We start from the raw sequence: 19,571 nt of genomic DNA, 5'->3' as shown, positions 1-19,571 counted from the left end.
TTATCTTTGTACATGTGAAGATTTCTGCATAGATTTCCAAAAAGTGGAATTTCTCTATATCTTTCCATTTTCAGTCTGGTGGGTTCCGCAATCAGCTTTACTAAGAGTACCTAGGCTTAATAACCTTTTATGCTTAGAGGTTAGAGTATAATCTTAGGACTAATTAGTCCTTTGACTTTTTGTTTGGCCCACCAGAGAGCCCGTATTTATAACCCAAAGGCAGAAACATGTTCAATGGGCAGAAAGACAGAAAAGTAAGGGGAAAAGTGAAAGGAAGGAACCCAGATTTTAGTGTCAAAGAAAATTTAGCTGTGACTATAGGCAAATTATCTAATTTTTTCTGAGCTTCAATTTCTGCATTTGTAAGATTGTCATGAGGTTGAAAGTTAATGTATGCTAAATGTCTGGTAGAGTGTGTATTCAATTCACCATAGCTATTACTACATCACTTCCATTAATATGAAGAAAGAGACGGAGAGAAGAGGTGAAGAAGAAAGGTAACATACCTTGAATTTGTACTATATGTCAGGTGCTCTATAATTATCCATTTATTCCTTCAAAGGCAGGTTTTATTCATAGTTAACCTCCTGCTTATCTTCTGCCTTTGTGCCTCTTCATGGAAGGAAGGAACCAATATAACAGGTAATCACTGAATGCCATGTAAATACAGAGGAAGGAGCAACTATCTGTCCAGGATAATCAAAGAAAGTCAGACAGAGAGGGCAATGTTTAAGTTGGGTTTTAAAGGCTGAATAGGAGTTTGAGAGGCAGAGACAAGCAATCATTTTATTATCTATACCATAAGAGGCTTTGATTATTAGGCCTTGGATCTCTTAACCAAATCGAAATGCTTTTGTTTAGTTAACCTTCTCTTTTTTAGAATATTAAAGCTGTATTTCACCTGTGTGACACTGTTTGTACCTAAATACCGTTCAACCATCTATGGCCTAAAATGCAATTCTTGGGCAGATGGATATGAAATACCCCAGAGGGGGAAGCAAGGGAAAGTGTTTCTGGAAGAGTACTGGGCTAGGGGAGAGGAAGTATCATTTCTGGAGCGCTTAATCTGTACTACAACTTCACTTCCACTTCACTTTAATACTCTCATTTAGATGTCACAAAACCCACAAGAAGTAGTTTTATTATTTCTCTTCTTCAAATGCAGAAAACAAGCTTCAGAATGCATCCAGAATCTGTCCAGATTCACACAGCTAGTATGTGACTGAGTTAGAAATTAAACAGGAGTCTCCACGATTTTCAAATTGCACCCTCTGACATTCCATGCTGTCCTGGAGACAATGACTTTTCTGTGGATTAGCTTTTTACCTTAGCACTGAGAGTCGATATGTTAAACCTTTTTTTTTTTTTTTTTAACCCACAGAGCCTTTTTCTGAAACAGTACAAACAAAAACAGCAAAGCAACATTTATTCAGTACTTAATATATACTGAGAGCTTTCTGGTTCCTTTCCATGTTGAACTTGCATTTAACTCTCTGAGGCAATAGCATTAACTGTTTCTTACAAATGACTAAACTGAGGCACAGAGAGGTTAAGTGATTTGCCCAAGGTCACATAGCTACGTGTAGCAGAGCTGGGAAATGGACTCCGACTGTTGGGCTCTGTGCTTGGAGTTTTGATAATATTGCATATTCATTCCTCTGTAACTCACACAACACACTTTTAAGAGTAGCTTCTCATGGGAGCACTGTTCTAGGTGCTGATGGAGCTGCTTGCTGCTTTGGTCAAAGGGAAATGGGGGGCCTGGCTGAGCCCACTCAGGTTTCCAGTGTTACCAAAATGAAGTTTAAGGTACTTTGAGGAACGCTCGGAGTCTGCAGAACACAGCTTGAGAAGCCACAGCTCAGACCAGCAGAAACATCTTCCGGAGGATGCCATCTTTGCTTTTCCAGTGTTCTTTCCCAGAAGCTGCCTGCCTTTTCGATTTAGGTACAATATCCTGATCCAGGAAGAAGCCCAGAGCGTGTATGATGCCAGGTATTTTGGGGGCCAGTGTGAGACAGTCTACAATGGGGAATGGAGGGAGCTTCGATATGACCCCGCCTGTGAGCATCTTTACTACGGAGAGGATGAGAAGTACTTCCGGAAACCGTACAACATCCTCATGTACCACTTTGTGGTAAGTCTGCACAGGGCGCTCGCAGGCCACTGCAGGGTGCGGGCGGGGAGGGAGAGAGGCCAGTTGCTGGACATGGACTGCTAGCTTCCGGAGATTCTACTTCCTGCAGAGTTTGCTGGTGGCTGAAGCTCCCTTTCTGTCTGCCCCCACACATGCTCCATGCTGAAGGTCACTGACAGGCAAGGACGGGGCCGACGAGAGGCAGAACCGAAGTGTGGCCGCCCACCTGCCACATCTTGGCTCCATTCCATAATCAATGAAACAGATTCGAGGTCCAGTTCTCTGCTAGTCCTATTTCCAGTTGTGCTTTGTTAGAATAGAAGGATTTGAGACCTTGAGCAGCTCCCTGTCCTTCCCTGGGCCCAGTTTCCCTCTGTATAAATTGGGGATCAGGACAGAAGGTAGCTGGGCAGGGCTCTGAGCCCAAGGTCCCCATCTCATCAAGGGCAGCTGCCCACTGGTCATCTTTCTTTCTTTCTTTCTTTCTTTCATGTGCTTAACTGTTGCTTTCTCAGCTCAGGCCAGGCACAGGACCATGCCTCAGTCCAAGCTGCCAGAGACATACAAGCCTACTGCCTGCCTGGAATGAAAGAATCACACATATGGGGCAACATGAGAGCATAAGTCTGCCTAGAGCGCCCCGCCCCCCGCCCCCAGCTCGGCTTCCTTGCTCCTTATCTCCCAGATCTGCACCCAGATGTGGCTTTCTGGATGCCTCCATTGCAGAAATGGGCCTCTTTCTCTACGGGAAGGACGAATCAGTTGGAAGGACGAATCAGTTGGAAAAAATCTATACCCAGAACAATATAGCATTTTATCAGAATCATGAGTGTGTGTGTGCGTATTTAAATAAATATTTCAGCACTGCCACTAAGCGATACCTAAACTAACTGCCGTATTTTCAGCATTTTCGTGAGTGAGCATCAGTCGGATGCCTGGAGTAGCCTTTTTTTTTTTTTTAAGATTTTATTTATTTGACAGAGTTCACAAGTAGGCAAACAGGCAGGCAGAGAGAGAGAGGAAGGGAAGCAGGTTCCCTGCTGAGCAGAGAGCCCAATGCGGGGCTCCATCCTAGGACCCTGGGATCATAACCTGAGTCGAAGGCAGAGGCTTTAACCCACTGAGCCACCCAGGCGCCCCTGGAGTAGCCTTTTAACATAATTATCGATGATAATCTGCTTTGTGATATTTTACAGAGCAAAGATTTAAATACTAAGCACAAATCAGAATATAACCGTGTGTACAAAGCTAACATCTGTTTGCTCCTTTTCAGGCCCTGGCAGATACCAGACTCTCCTCAGAGCTGCACGAAGATGCACATGACCTCCTTTCTAAAGTAAAAAATGACATATCAGTGTCGGCCGGAGTGACTGCAGGTGTGGGCCCCGTAGGCAGTCCTGTGACCGTGGATGTGGGTGCATCTGGGTCACGAGGCTCTTTGTTCTTGAAGGAGTTAAACAAGTATAATGAGAAGGTATTACAGCATAATGCCTGTGTCAAACAGTATTCCATAATCTACACGGAACATGTATTACCTTAATTGTATTAAAAAGTACAGTAGTAATTGAACCTGCATTTGCTTGGGTAATTGGAAATGTCTGATCAGTGGTAATCATGTTTGTTTTTCTTATTATGCTTTCACACACAGAATCATCACAAAGGGAATAAAACTGAATGATAAGAGGAGAACTCTTATCACCTCACCCCATTCTTTTTCATGGTTACCTGGAGCAAACAGGGAAATACTTAGAATAGTAATGTCTTAAAGAGAAACAGCCAGGCCATGTAAACTAGGTTGGGAAGAACTCGGAAGCAAGCCTTGCTTTTCGGAATAGATTGGAGGACTGGTATGCTCCGTCCATCATTCATTGGTTCATCAAATGTTCACCACTAACTCCCTACTAATCTGAGCGACCAGGCAGTGCTTCCTTGAGGAAGGGACATCCATCCACCTAAACTGGGGTCTAGAAACTAATACAGGTTGTCCTGACGAAGAGAGGCGGGAGTCAGTGAGGGGTGCTCTGGGCCTGGGAAACAGCAGTGTGCAAAGGCCTGGAGATGACAGATTGCCTCACACTAACGGGATAGCAAGGCCTTCAACCAGCGGATGCGTAGGGTGGGAAGGAAACGTAGGGAGTAATGAGGATGGAGGAATCGTCAGGAGCCAGAGTAGTATTTACTGAACTGATTCAGAGTATACCGAAAAGCCGCAGCAATATTGACACCAGCACTGTGGATTTAGCTGGGGCTCAAAAATTATTCTGGATGATGAAAATGAAGGACTTATGAAAGTTAACTTATTTAACAATATAAATTACATTCTGGAGCTTTGCCACAAGTCAGCTGTCACTCTGAAGGGAAAGTATTGTTCTGAGATCTGACTATCACATGGTCATGGGGACTTTTTTCAAGGCAGGTGGTCTTTTCAAAATTTCACTATCCCTTGGGATTAAGGTTTACTTGGAAATAATGCCCATACACAGCCCTCTTCCTCTTAATCATTTTTGTTTTTGTTTTTGTTTTGAGAGAGAGAGAGAGTGCACACACAAGAGAGCCTGAGCAGGGGAAGGACAGAGGAAAAGAAAGAGAATCTTAAGCAGACTCCACTTCCAGTGTGGAGCCTGACGTGAGGCTCAATCTCACCACCCTAAAAGCATGACCTGAGCCAAAACCAAGAGTCAGACATTTAAGTGACTGAGGCACCCAGGTGTCCCAATCCCCTGCCTCTTAAACCAACTCAATATGACCCAAGTCCTGCCTCTTTTTTACTATCTCGGGAGCCTGCTTTACTTTATTCCTTAACAGTGCAAGATTCCCACTAGAACGTAAGATCCATCATGGTAGGGACCTCTCTCTCATTCAAGATCACATTCTCTGCTCCTAGCACAATGCAAGTGACTACAGGCTCCTACACGTATTTGTTCAGTAAGTTACATCAATGGATAAGGCTGGCGCTTCCTGCCATGTCATCAAAAATACTCCTAAGCATAATTGTAACTGGATACTGAATGCTTGCATGGGAGGTTGCTTCATACAGTGCTGTAATTAGAGCAGGGAGGCATGCAGAGGTGACAATGGACTGGGGCCAGAACAGAGTGACCAGCACCATGAACCACACTGCAGGGACCAATCCAGATGAGAGCTGAGGAGAAGGGCACCTGAACAGGGGCGGTGAGAGCAGAGACACAGGCATGGGAAAGGCAGCCAGGCACACCTCAGTGTTTCACAGATGTTTGGAAAATAGACTACTAATAATGTATTTATGCTCATGTGTTTATATGTAAATATACATATTTCCCACAGCTACTAAATGCTACCTTTCACGTTATGTTATGTAGTAAAATATGGCCTCTCTTTCTTCTTTTCCCTTATTCCATGGTGGTGGCTGCTGGCAGACATACAGCTTCATGAGAATTTCCACAAAGGTGCAGACTGCTCATTTTAAGATGAGGAGGGACAATATTATGCTGGATGAAGGCATGCTTCAGTCATTAATGGAGCTCCCAGAGCAGTACAATTACGGCATGTATGCCAAGTTCATCAATGACTACGGCACTCATTACATAACGTCTGGATCGATGGGCGGCGTTTATGAATATATCCTGGTAATTAACAGAGAGAAAATGAAATCACATGGTAAGTAGAACAAAACTTTATGCAAACAGCAGCCAATACATACGTCAGGATGTGGTTTGCAGTTTTCTGAGCACTGCATAGGAGCCATGCGTGATCTCCTGGGGGACAGCAGGGTAAGGTAACAGACATAATACTTGTGTAGAAGGTGGCACAGTGCAGTGCTGCAATTACAGAAGGGAGCTATGTGGAGGTGGCAGTGGACTGGGGGCAGAACAGGGGGAGAAGAACCAAGAAGAATGTTGAGGTAGCCATCCCAGCTGAGAGTATTACTGCCTACGGGGAACTGAGGTCCAGAAGGGCGCAAAGACTAATGAAGAAGTATCACAAACAAGATTTGAACTCAGACTTGTCTGGTTCCCCAAAACCATGTGTTTTCAACGACACTACTGTTAACCTTCTTGATAACAAATGGCATTTGGGGTTTTGTTATTTAAAATGTTAAAACTTACAAATATAGATTCTTAGTTAACGGAACAGCTATATAATCGGTCTGTGATGCTAGAAACCTGGAGCCATCCCAGATCCCTCCCCTTCCTGTACCCTGCAGATCTCAAAGAGCCTTTGTTATGGCTCCAGAGCAGCCCTCACCCCGCCCCGTTCCTCCCTGTTCACTCTTACAGGGTTCGACTGGGTTCCCACCTATCACTTCCTGCTGCTTTGGCTCTTAAATCTAGGAGAGGGCCCACCTCTGCAATCCACTCTCAAAACTGCTCCCAAAAGGATCTTTCTACTTTATAGATACAATGATATCCCTTATTTGCCTAAAATGCTGAATGGTTAAACTCCCTGGCTTGGCATCAGGAGCTTTCATGGTCTTATGCCAAATGGCTAGAAAGGTGATTCTCAAAGTGTGGATTTTAACTGCAGCATCAGGATCAGGGAACCTGTTAGGAATGTAAATTCTCAGGACCCCATCCAAAATCTACTAAATCAGAAACGGGTGGAGGACCCAGGGCTCTGTATTTTAACAAGCCCTCCCAGTGATTTTGGCGCTCACTACGGTTTGAGAATGACTGACCTCGTCAATGAGTGAGTAGAAGGCTGAGAAATCGATACCTATTTCAAAACAAATTCCCAGTTTCAAGAAGGGTCCCTGACTGCACCAGCCCAGGCTGTCCATTTCTTTCCTTTAGCACATTCACATAAATTCCACACTCTTTAATCTTCAAAAGAAAATTTTCCAAATTATAATATTTTTCTCATCTAGATAACAAGATCTTTGAAAGTAAGGATTAGGTCTGACACTTATTTATCTCTTTAACTCTCAGCACAACATTAAGTGTGTAGTGAGTGTATAAAACAAGACATGGAGTTTGAGAGGGGGCATTCATTTAGATTCCTGGTGGGGTCATTTGTTAATTCATCCATCTATCCATGTATCCATTTCTTTATAATTCAAGTATCTCTTGAGTCTCTATTATGTATTTGCGTTGGAGATACGATGGTGAGCAAATTCAAACATGGTCCCCACCCTCGGGCAGCAGAGTACCTCCTTCCTAACAGCCGGTCTTAAAATCAACGTATGAATCACTAACAACATTTTACCCAACAACAACAAAGAGACTAGAGAATATCCTAAAGGCTTATAGGTAGTGAATATAAGTTATTGCTTCAAGGAATCTTTCCAGCTATACCCATATGGAGTCATGACACAAAACCATGGATGATAGGTCAATATAAAAAAGGAGTTTTATCAACTTTTTAAAGAATCATTCAAAAATTTAAGGAAGGAAGCACAGTACACATTTGTTGAGGACCTACTAGGTTCCAGTGCTGTTGTATACATTCTCATTTCGTTTCCTTGACAACACTTGGAGGTCGGTATTATCCCAGTTTTAGCCCATAAATGCTGGGGCTCCTCAGGGAGGTTAATTACTTTGCCCAGGGCTGCAGGAAGCTGGCATCAGAACCCTGGACCTATGGTCTTTCCACCATGTGGTCCTGGATAGAGCCTTTCATTTGGGCTCTGTCTTTGGTGTTGGATTACTAATTAATTGTCTGGGGTTTCTCATGGCCCCTCCTCTTTAAAATCTGTGAGGCAGAGATGGGCTTCCAATGTGGTTAATATTCAAAAGGAGCCCACCAACAAATTGTCCCAAGGATAATTACCTCAGCTCTGTTTATAGAAAACCATATGTCGATAATAGCACAATTTGCTATTTGTGAAGAGCTGATTTTCTATAAATCCGGAAAGTTAGTGTTGCTTTTCTATAAATATGGAAATGTGCTAATCATCACCTCATCTGCTGGAGACCGCTAATAAATCAGAATTCCATTTACATATTAACCTACCGAACAAAAATATCTACCTTCTTTCCCTCTGACAAATAGAATCATGAACACCCTTCTCTCCATGTTTCATATTTGTCTAGTTTCTTCTTTGTCTCTGTCATCCTCCGTCTCTCCTTTCTCTTCAGGTGATTTTATTTCTCTGTCTGTCCTCTTTGTTACTGTCTTTTTCTGTGTATCTTTGATCCATATCAAATAATAATATTTATATTCTCTAAAGTGTTTGTCTCTAAGAAACACACCGTGTGGTGTACATGCATGTCCTCAAAGAGGTGAGCTTGGTATGGAGCGATTTAAGTGAACACACTGGCTGGTTAGCTCTGGAGGAATCTTTTGTCCTCGGATTTGCCTCAGATCCTCTCTGGGTTCATCCCAGAGGATTTACAAGGCTGTTTCCTTCTAATGTATCCTTTAGATAAAATGCTTCTCCCTCAAAGGCAGAGTGAAACCATGCATCAAAAATAAAAGGATGCCTTATAGTTTTTAGTGTACAGGTCTTGTAAAAGTCTCTGAAATGGCAGGACACTGATGAAAGAAATTGAAGAAGATACAAATAAATAGAAAGATATTCTGTGCTCACGGAATTCAAAGAATATTGTTAAAATGTCCATGCTACCTGAAGCAATCTACAGGTACAATACAATCCCTATCAAAATTCCAATGACATTTTTTTTCAGAGAACTAGAACAAATGATTCTAAAAATTGTGTAGAACCACAGAAGACCCCAAATAGTCAAAACATTCTTGGGAAAGAAGAACAAAGCTGGGGGCATAGCACTCCCTAACTTCAAGCTATACTACAAAGATAAAGTAATCAGAACAGCATAGTATTGACATATACACTGATCAACAGAACAGAATAAAGAGCCTAGAAATGAACCCACACATATATGGACACTTAATTTATGACAGAGGAGGCAAGAATATCCAATGGAGAAAGAAAATTCTGTTTAATAAACAGTGTGGGGGGCACCTGGGTGGCTCAGTGGGTTAAAGCCTCTGCCTTCAACTCAGGTCATGATCTCAGGTCCTGGGATTGAGCCCCATATTGGGCTCTCTGCTCACAGGGAGCCTGCTTCCTCCTCCTCTCTTTCTCTGCCTGCCTCTCTGCCTACATGTGATCTTTGTCAAATAAAAAAATAAAATCTTAAAAAAATAATAAATAGTGTGGGAAAAACTGGACCACTGTTTTACACTATATACAAAAATCAGCACAAATGGTTTAAAGACTTGAATGTAAGACCTGAACCATAAGACACTTAGAAGAAAATATAGGCAGGAACAATTGGTCTTGGCAATTTTGGGGGGGCTCTAATTCCAAAGGCAAGGGAAACTAATGCAAAAATGAACAGCTGGAACTAGGCCAAACTAAAAAGCTTCAGCACGGTGAAGAAACATTGACAAAATGAAAAGGTAACCTACTAAACGGGAGAAAATATTTGCAAAATATATCTGATAAGGGGTTCATATCCAAGTTATATAAAGTACTGATACCACTTAAGAAAAAGGAGATAAACAAGTCAATTAAAAAGTGGGCAGAAAATCTGAAGACGTTTTTCTAGAACAAGTCAATTAAAAAGTGGGCAGAAAATCTGAAGACGTTTTTCTAGAGAAGACATACAGATGACCAACAAGCACATGAAAAAATGTTTGCCATCACTAATTATTAGGGAAATGCAAGTCAAAACCACAATGACATATCACCTTATAGCTGTCAGAATGGCTGTTATCAAAAAGACATAAGGGTGCCTCTATCTTTTTTAATTAATATTTCCATTCTCTTTGTATAGATACTGAGTTGTGGAATTGCTGGATCATGTGGTAACTCTACTTTTTGAGGAAACCCCATATCATTTTTGCATATTTACCTTTTTTTGATGAGAACTCTTAAGTTTTATTCTCTTAGCAAGTTTCAATGATATGATACAGTGTTATCAACTGCAGTCACCATGTTATACATCAGAACTTGGTCATCTTATAATTAAAAGTCTGTACCCTTTCAACAACTTCTTCCTATTTCTCCTACCCTCAGCTCTGGTAATCACTTTTCTGCTCTTGGTTTCTATGAAGCTGATTTTTTTTTTTTTTTTGGCTCCTCTATGCAGTATTTGTATGTCTATGTCTACCTTATTTCACTTACCATAATGTCTTCCAGGTCCATCTATGTCATCACAAAGGACAGCATCTCCTTTATAAAAGCTGGGTAATATTCCATTGTATATCTGCACCACATTTTCTCTATCCATTCATCTGTTAACTTAGATTGTTTCCATATTTTGGCTAATCTGAATAATGCTTCTATGGACATGGGAGTACAGATATCTTTTCTAGATAATGATTTCATTTCCTTCGCATGTGTTCGCAAAGGTCGAATCAATGGATTGTCTATTTTAATTTCTTGAGGTGCCTCCGTTCTGTTTTCCATGGTGGCTGTACAAGTTGACATTACCACCAACAGCACACAGGGTTCCCTTTATTCCACATCCTCACCCACATTTGTGATCACTTATCTTTTTGATAATAGATGTCCTAACAGGTGCGAGGTGATTTCTCACCGTGGTTTTGATTTGCATTTCTCTGATGATGGCTGATGTTGAGCATCTTTTCATGCCTTTGGCTGTTTGTGTATCTTCTTAATCTTCCAAAGATCTGTGCAAGAAGAGGCTTCCTTACTTCCACAGATGAAGGAAATGAGACTGAAAAGTTCTATCATTAGTAAGTGAAAAATACAGGAGCTATTTTGAGTTATAGTCCAGGCTTCTCGCCTCTTATCCAAGCTGCCTTTTTCCAGACTCACAATCTGGGAATAATTCTGACTTCCTCTCTCTTCACACGTCTCCTTAGTCACCTCCTCGGTACCTACGCGTTGGATCTTCCTTTCCAGCCCCATGTCATTGCTCACTGGGTTATGCCATATTTTCTCTGTCAGTTCCCTCTATTCATGTTGACACATAAAATGAGAAAAGTATCAGAGATTAGCGGATATTCCATAAACACCTTTGGAACAAACATGGTAGTGGTCCGCTCTGGACTCCTTTTTTGTGGCTAATGTAGATAGGTCCTAACACATCTGTTTCAGCTTCTGTGCCCTTTGTTTCTCAAAATGTAACAGGAAATACAGTGTTTTATCAACATCAAAGAATCTAAGTAAATCTGATTGGAAACTTTTATCAGGGATGCTGTAATGGAAACCATGCATGCACTATACAGTAAATGAATGGTCCTCAAGACTCTAAGGTTCATGATTATATGGATTTTGACCATATTGCAAGACTCTGCAAAGACCTTAAGGAAAATGACTTCTGCTGATGTTTTGCCTATGAAGGAAACCAGCAGCACTGTCTGGACCTAGGAAAGCAGACAGCGTGGAAGTAAAAATATTTTTTCCAAATGAGATAACTTTGCTTTTCATGTAGGCACTGCCATCTGAAAGCTAATACTTTATGTCTCAGAGTCTCAGTTTTCCCATCACTAATATGGGACAATAAACTACTCTAAAGGCTGTTAGAAGAATTACCCTAGGTAATATTTTTTAAAAGCACTGATAAGTAAAACACCGTCCAAACAGTAGTTACTATTATAGATTCCAGTTGAGGTCAGTTAGTCGTAAAGTCATGTGATCAAGGAGTTACTATGTGACCAAGTAGTTACTATTACAGATTCCAGGTGGGGTCAGCAAGTTGTAAAGTCATGTGATCAAGAACTACAGAAGGAAAACACATGCTAGTGTCATGGTAACAAGGAACCTAAACTTGGGAGTCAGACACATCTGGGTACACATCTTGGTTCCACCGGTTAGTAGCTACATGGCCTTGATCAGGATACACAACTTCTCTAAACCTCAGTTTTTCAGGACCCAATAGGAATGATAATCAAGGTTTGTCGAAGCAAAATTCTAACTGCATCTTCCATGTAAGTATTTAGATATTCATCTCCCCTCAAATGAAGGATAATAGTAGCATAGCACCGTGGTTGAACACATGGGCTCTGTCACTAGCTATGTGATCATGGGCAGGTTATCTAATCATTTTAAGTCTCAGTTTCTTACCCTGTTAAGCTGGAAGAATTCATGGCATTTAACTCACAGAATAGTTATGAAAAATGCATGGACATATGCACAGAAAATATTTAATACTTTGCTCAGCCTCTAACAAGCACCCAATAAATATCAATTGTTGGAAAAGTTTCTGTTTCAGAACCTTTACCTGGATTCAAATCTCATCTCCACCATTTATTAGCCTAGTGACCTTCAGACAAATTCATTATCCTCCTTGTGCCTTAGTTTTCTGTTCTTTTAGATGAGACAGTGATAGTACATACTTTATAGGATTCTTGTGAATATGAAATGAAACTATTTATGTGAGCATGTGGCCCAGCACTTGGCATATAGTAAGAGTTAAAAGACATTACCAGGGGCACCTGGGTGGCTCAGTGGGTTGGGCCACTGCCTTCCGCTCGGGTCATGAACTCAGGGTCCTGGGATCGAGTCCCACATCAGGCTCTCTGCTCAGCAGGGAGCCTGCTTCCCTCTCTCTCTCTCTCTGCCTGCCTCTCTGCCTACTTGTGATCTCTGTCAATAAATAAATAAAATCTTAAAAAAAAAGACATTACCAGTAGTTGTTGTACTACGGTGGTTTCATTACCACATGCTTTATGTTGTTCCCAGCTTTTCAGTTATTAACCCTATAATGTTAACTGCCCTCTCATCTGTAAAGTGAGGATAAGATCGCCTGTCTCATAGGCCCTGCAACTGGTCAGCTCTGAAACACTGTTCAAATAGAAAGGAAATCATTATCATTGTGTCCAGCCTGCAGTGGCCAATGTTTTTGCTGTAGATTTGGAGCCTCAGCAATCATGCCTTCTCCCCGACCTGCCCATTTTTTGGATCAAGGTCATTCATTTATGTCCCTGGTACTTCATCCTGTTTTGGAGGGACTGCCTCTCTCATTCATCAAGGTCACTTTGAATTCTCATCACTATCTTTCAAAGTGTTAACAACTCGGCCCAAATCAGTGCCTGTGTTCCATCATTCCTCCCTTTGATGGAAGCCAGATAACAGTGACCCTGGGAAAGACCCTTCCAGCAAGAGCACAGTACATTCTTCCTGCCACTGTGGGTGGCATCCCCTTCCAGCCAGGGGCCCTGGACCAGCTAGTCTACCACCTGACTCACAGGGTAGAAAAAGCCACAGAAACACAATTAAAGCTCACTAAAGTTCATGTCAATTCTAGTACATGTGATGCCAAAGTGAGCTTTGAAGTTGATGTCCGTTATAATTCCACATGCTCCCCCTCCCTGCCTCCTCCCTTCCTTTACTTTCTCATTCCTTCAGTTTTTCATTCAACATTTATTAAGCACGTAAACATGGTAAGCGCTGTCTAGATACCACATGGTTGCTCTCATCAAGGGTGCTTCTCTTTGTCATAATCATCCAATTATAGTCAGAAATGATTTATTGTGTAGACAACCAAATTGGTTGCCACCTAAAATGAGTTAATTTTTAAACTTTATTGTATTTAGAGCTAACTGAAATATTTTTTTTTAAAGATTTTATTTATTTATTTGATGCAGAGAGAGAGGTTACAAGCAGGCAGAGCAGCAGGCAGAGAGAGAGGGAAGCAGTCTCCCTGCTGAGGAGGGAGCCCGATGTGGGGTTCGATCCCAGGACCCTGAGATCACGACCTGAGCTGAAGGCAGAGGCTTAACGCATTGAGCCACCCAGGTGCCCCTGAAATACTTGGTTTTAATAAAATATATTTATGTATAATAACTCCTGATATTGGTAAAATACTCACATCTAATATTCCAGATAATCTTCATAATACCATATGAGGAAGTGTATTAGTATTTTCCCCAATTTTATGGAGAGAAAGCTGAGATCCAAAAAGCCCAAGTAAATCAATCAACAGGATTCAGTCAGTATTGAATCAACATTTTCTGGCATAGAGTTTGTATATTGTCCAAATGTTTATCTTCCCCCGCTCACATTTTCTCACACATTCTATCATTCATTCTGATACCATATACGAGAGGCTCAGGCTCCAGCAGAGGTGACAAGACCGTCAACATTAACTGAGCATTTTACTGTGTGGCAGACACTGAGTTAAACACTTCAAGCATACTGTCTCATTTAATCCTCAGGAAAGACCCAGAAGAAGATCCTATAATCCCCAATTTACAAATTAAGAACTGAAGCTCTGTGATGTTAAATAACTTGCTCAAGGTCATGGTGCTATTCACTGGTGGAACCAGGGGTCAAACTCTGTGATATTAACCAACATGCTGTGTCTCAGAGATGTTTCTCCTGGGATTTTTCAAACTTCAGGTCATAGCCCAGTAGTAGATTGTAAAAGAAAGTTAGTGGGTCACGATGAGCATTTAACAAAACAAAACAGAGTAAAACAGGTTGGAAAATATCCGAGTGCTTCAAAGTAAGATGAAGTATTGAAACTTGTTTGTTTTTTTGTTTTTTGTTTTTTTTTTTTTTGGATATGTGACATTTATTTTCAATTCGTTAATATATGTTTTACTTTTCTTTGTGACTTCCCCCTTTGGCCACTGCATATTTAAAACTCTTTCAATTTCGAAATACTTGGAGATATCTTTGTTTTATATTTTTAAATTGAAGTATAATTGATATATATTAGTTCCGGGTGTAAAACAATGATTTGATATTGTGTATATTGTAAAATGATCACAACAAATCTAGGTGTCTTCCCTCCCCCTATGTAGTTATACATATATGTAGCTTATGATGAAGCCTTTTAAGATATTCTGTTAACAACTTTCAAATATGCAATATAGATTATCATCGAAAATCACTGTACTTCATTTTATAATTGTTTGTACCTTTTACCTCAACCATTTTTGCTCCTCACCTGAAAATAACCACCAATCTGTTTTTTTTTTTCAGCATAACAGTATTCATTGTTTTTGTACCACACCCAGTGCTCCATGCCCTCTATAATACCCACCACCTGGCTCCCCCAACCTCCCACCCCCCGCCCCTTCAAACCCCTCAGATTGTTTTTCAGAGTCCACAGTCTCTCATGGTCCACCTCTCCTTCCAATTTCCCCCAACTCCCTTCTCCTCTCTAACTCCCCATGTCCTCCATGCTATTTGTTATGCTCCACAAATAAGTGAAACCATATGATAATTGACTCTCTCTGCTTGACTTATTTCACTCAGCATAATCTCTTCCAGTCCCATCCATGTTGCTACAAAAGTTGGGTATTCGTCCTTTCTGATGGAGGCATAATATTCCATAGTGTATATGGACCACATCTTCCTTATCCATTCATCCGTTGAAGGGCATCTTGGTTCTTTCCACAGTTTGGTGACCGTGGCCATTGCTGCTATAAACATTGGGGTACAGATGGCCCTTCTTTTCACTACATCTGTATGTTTGGGGTAAATACCCAGTAGTGCAATTGCAGGGTCATAGGGAAGTTCTATTTTTAATTTCTTGAGGAATCTCTACACTGTTCTCCAAAGAGGCTGCACCAACTTGTTTGAAACTTGTTTTATCTGGATGTATGTGGGCTGGATCATGGAGTAACGAGTATTGCTTAGTTTTCAGGATAGTAAAGAAAGCATTAAAAATACCATCTAGTATGTTCCACTGACTATAGATACATACTTCATTACTTTAAATAAAGGAAAAATCACAAGTAACCATAAGGAAGTCATTAGGAGGTTTATTAGTTGAAGTTCTAACTAACTGGTTTGAGAGAACAATATGAAATAGAAATTTATTCTAAAGAATTGGCTCACACAATTATGGAGTCTGACAAGTCCCCAGATCTGCAAGTGGCAAGCTGGAGACCCAGGAGAGTTGACAGTTTATTTCCTTCAAAGGTTGGTAGGCTTGAGACCCAGGAGGAGCTGATGTTTCAGTATGAATCAAAGGCAGGAAAAAAGCTGAAGTCCCACCTTGAAGGCAGTCAGATAGCAAGAGTTCTTTCTTACTCAGGAGACCGTCAGCCTTTTTGTTCTATTTGGGATGTCTACTGATTGGGTACGGCCCACCCACATTAGGGAGAACAATCTGCTTTACTCAGTCTACTGAGTAAACGTTGATCTCATTCAAAAATACCTTCCCAGAAACACCCAGAATAATGTTTAACTCAATATCTGGACATAACCATGGCCTGGTGAAATCAACCCATAAAAGTAACCATCACAGGAAGGCAGACAATGTAGAAAGTTAGAGGGAGATGTAAGTAATCATTGCCAAGACAGGCCTGGAAAGTCTCATCTATTGAGACAGTTTATCCAAATGGCAGTGAGAGATGGGAGTTCTAACTGAGCTCTGTGGCAGGCAGCACCAAGTGCTGCCATGAATATCGTCTCACTCGTGCTTCTTGGCAATGCTTTGAGCTGTCTTATGGCTGTCCCCATTTTACAAACAAAGAAAACCAGGCTCTGAGAGGTATGGTGTCATGTCCAAGATGAAACCATTGTCTAGGAGCAGGGTGAGGTCCAACACAAGGACTTCTAACTCCAGCTCCACGTTTCTTGGGGTCTATCTGGATATTTTATTTCATTTACCTTTTTATTTTTTCGCTTCTTTTTTTTTTGAAACAATAAACAGGTTGTGATGGCTTTGAAATTATTTAAATCAGGTTTTAAAAATTACTAGAAGAGGATTATACTCAATACTCTTTCCTAAACGCAGTTTGGGATTACTTTGACCTGCTGATCAGGAACTGTTACTAGCAGAATTATGAAGGGTTCCCCTGCCCAGCTTGTGGTTGTGTGTCCTGAAGCTTAGGTACAATCATGGGGCTGGGAACAAGCAGTGTGCTGGCATGTACAACACTCAAAGAGGTGAACCTCAGAGCCTTGATGGCCAGAAAAATGGTCTAAGCCAGTAATGGCAGCTGGCTTCAATAGCAGATGCTAACAGGATTATGACCCAGGACAGGTGCTCATCCCAACGGTGCTGTGATCAATTAGTGATGGGGAACAAGGTAATGTGGGCTGTGCATGTTTTATTCCTGTAAGAGAATGAGACAACGCAGCCCTGATTAAGTTGTGTACGCATAGTCACTGGGGTAGGATGAATGTGTAATTCAAGTCCCTCAGATTCTCATGTTTTCCACATTTATATATTATTGCTGTTTCTTGCTTATAATTCCCTTTCAGAAAGGTACTGAGTAGAAAACAACATTTTTCCTTCTTATCCAAAATAGGAGGTAGGAAATACTTAATCTCTGAGGAGAACCCTTCTCCTAATCTAATCTCCACCCACCCATCCATCCATCCATCCATCCCTCCAACCATGCATCCAGTCAACGAGAACCCATGATCAAGAGATGAAGGACACAGCTCCATGCCCTGGAGAAATGTACTGTTAGTTGGGGACTCAGAAAAATACAATGTGAAAATGCTCAAATGAAAATAAATACAGTAGAAGCATAAGGGAGAAAGCAACCCTCCCTTTCCTGCCCTCCCTTTTTCTAGACTCCAAAGACATTCAAACCTGAACTTCCAAAATTTAGGAGTAGAAGCTTGCCTAACACAGAAGGGAACTAGGGCTTTCTGGGCAGAGCGTTTCATGAGCGTGACTGAAGCAGCAAATGGGTGAGGGTGAATGGTAGGAGACGTGTGTCCGGGTTCACCCAAAGGTCGCACTCTGTTGTGGAGGACTTGCCCCTGAGGCCAGTGTGTCAATGACAGCGATCCTGTGGCTGAGTTAGAGCAGGAAGAGTGATAATATCAGTAACCTGGAAATGGAGTCAGTGTTGGGCTCCAGAGAGCCACAGAGAGAAGGCAGTTTCCGGCATGACAAGTTGCTGGAGCCAAGCGGAGGTGACTGTTGAGAACAGGAGGGTTCCTGGCCCTGGATAAGATGGTCAGTATTCAAGGGAGCATGCTCTGGCCCTGCCCAGCCCTCTAGCCCCATTACTCAGCACTGGGCTGTGCTGTACTATGCTTTCGTGGTCCCTCCACTTAATCGCACCCTCCTCCTCCCTGGGGCTTTCTAAGAATGAATGTGCTGTTTCTTCTACCTGGATTTCTGCTCCCCTCCCCATACCCTTTTTTCTCCACCTGGCCAGGGCTTCTCCATCCTTGGTCTCTGCTTAGATAGGACCCTTCCAGGCAGCTTTTCTGTCTCTATAGTTTTGGGTTGGGAGGCTTCTTAGGTACTTCAGTGCACCTGGGATTCAGCTAGATATACCACACTTTGCCCCTGCCTGTTTCCATCATGCATCTTGTTAACGAGGTGTTCCCAGAGTTTTGCACATAGGCGGAGGCTGGTCCACAGCAAAGGCTCAGTGTCCTCCTAGCAAGAGAGGCTGAGAATCCAAGCCATTTATGCTGGGTCCTCTCTGGAGCTTTCCAGCACTCTGCAGAGTCGGGGTAGATTTCTAATGACTCGGGCTGGACTGGACAGTGCAAAGGGTAAGCTGGACCAGAATCTGATTATGAACGGTCTTATATTTATGGCTAAACTGTCTGGCCTGGCCCAGAGGGTCTTTTGCTGTGCCTGCTAACCAACCAGTCACCCTGAACAGACAGGCACTAGATTCTAACAGGCTCCAGGCTTTATCCGCAGTTACCATGACAACCAGACTTCATAGTGATGGATGGTATTGATTGACTGACAGACTCCTGATGTCTTGGCTTTGTCCCCGTCCCCCCTAAGTCATTTACATACACATGGAACTGAGACACTCTCGACACCATTCTCCTGATCTTGCCCTGATTTTGAATTTCTACCTCTGTCACTGAAACAGCCCCAGGCTTAAAGGAGAAAATTTTTCCTTCTTATCCATGTCAAAATTACCCCCAGAGCCACACTTGGCCTCTCTCCCATAGGTGATATAATGTGGCATGGAGGAGATGGGCTTTGGACACAGACTTTGGTCCAATCCCGGTTCTATTTACTTAGTCTATCATTTTGGGCAAGTGACTTCAACTATTTAAGGCTCTGTTTAGTCATCTCAAAAATGGGAAAAATTGTACCTGTTATGGAGAAATGTGTGAATACGAGACGGGATAGCACATGGGAAAGATTTACCTAGCACATAATAGGTACTTACCAGATGTGGGTGTTTTCTCAATCTTCACTTATTCATGGCACACTCCAGAAATGTGGATTAAGAAAATCTGATTTTTGGGACGCCTGGATGTCTCAGTCAGTTAAGTGTCTGCCTTCGGCTCAGATCATGATCTCAGGGTCCTGGGATTGAGCCCTGTATCTGGCTCCCTGCCCAGTGGGGATCCTTCCTCTCCCTCTCCCTCTGCTCCTCCCCCAATATGTGTGCTTTTTCTCTTGCTATCAGATAAATAAGTAAAATCTTTAAAAAATATATCTGTTTTTGACAAACTCCTAAGGTTCCACTGTTCCGTGATTTTCCAGGCTCAGCATCAGGGACCAGTAGCCCAGTCTATGGATACTGTCGCATTCAGGGCAGTAGTCCTAACAGTAATGCTTGACCATTACTGCTGGTTCTGAGCCAGGCACCACACCAAGCATTGTACACTCTACAGCTTAACTCA

At 42.0% G+C, this 19,571-nt stretch overlaps 1 protein-coding gene across 1 annotated transcript in view; it reads left to right on the top strand.

Annotated features, from left to right (window-relative positions):
• The window catches only part of C8A (complement C8 alpha chain), a 64,250-nt gene that overhangs the window by 25,779 nt on the left and 18,900 nt on the right, over nucleotides 1-19,571 (top strand). Inside the window, exons 5-7 of the mRNA XM_032303104.1 lie at nucleotides 1,948-2,137; nucleotides 3,411-3,611; nucleotides 5,533-5,773. Coding sequence (XP_032158995.1) covers nucleotides 1,948-2,137; nucleotides 3,411-3,611; nucleotides 5,533-5,773 — 632 coding nt within the window. The remainder of the gene's footprint in view (nucleotides 1-1,947; nucleotides 2,138-3,410; nucleotides 3,612-5,532; nucleotides 5,774-19,571) is intronic.

Source organism: Mustela erminea, chromosome 10 (genome assembly GCF_009829155.1).
Source record: "Mustela erminea isolate mMusErm1 chromosome 10, mMusErm1.Pri, whole genome shotgun sequence".
NCBI lineage: Eukaryota > Metazoa > Chordata > Mammalia > Carnivora > Mustelidae > Mustela > Mustela erminea.
The sequence above is the reverse complement of the archived record's forward strand: the minus strand, read 5'-3'. Positions and strand labels throughout refer to the sequence as shown.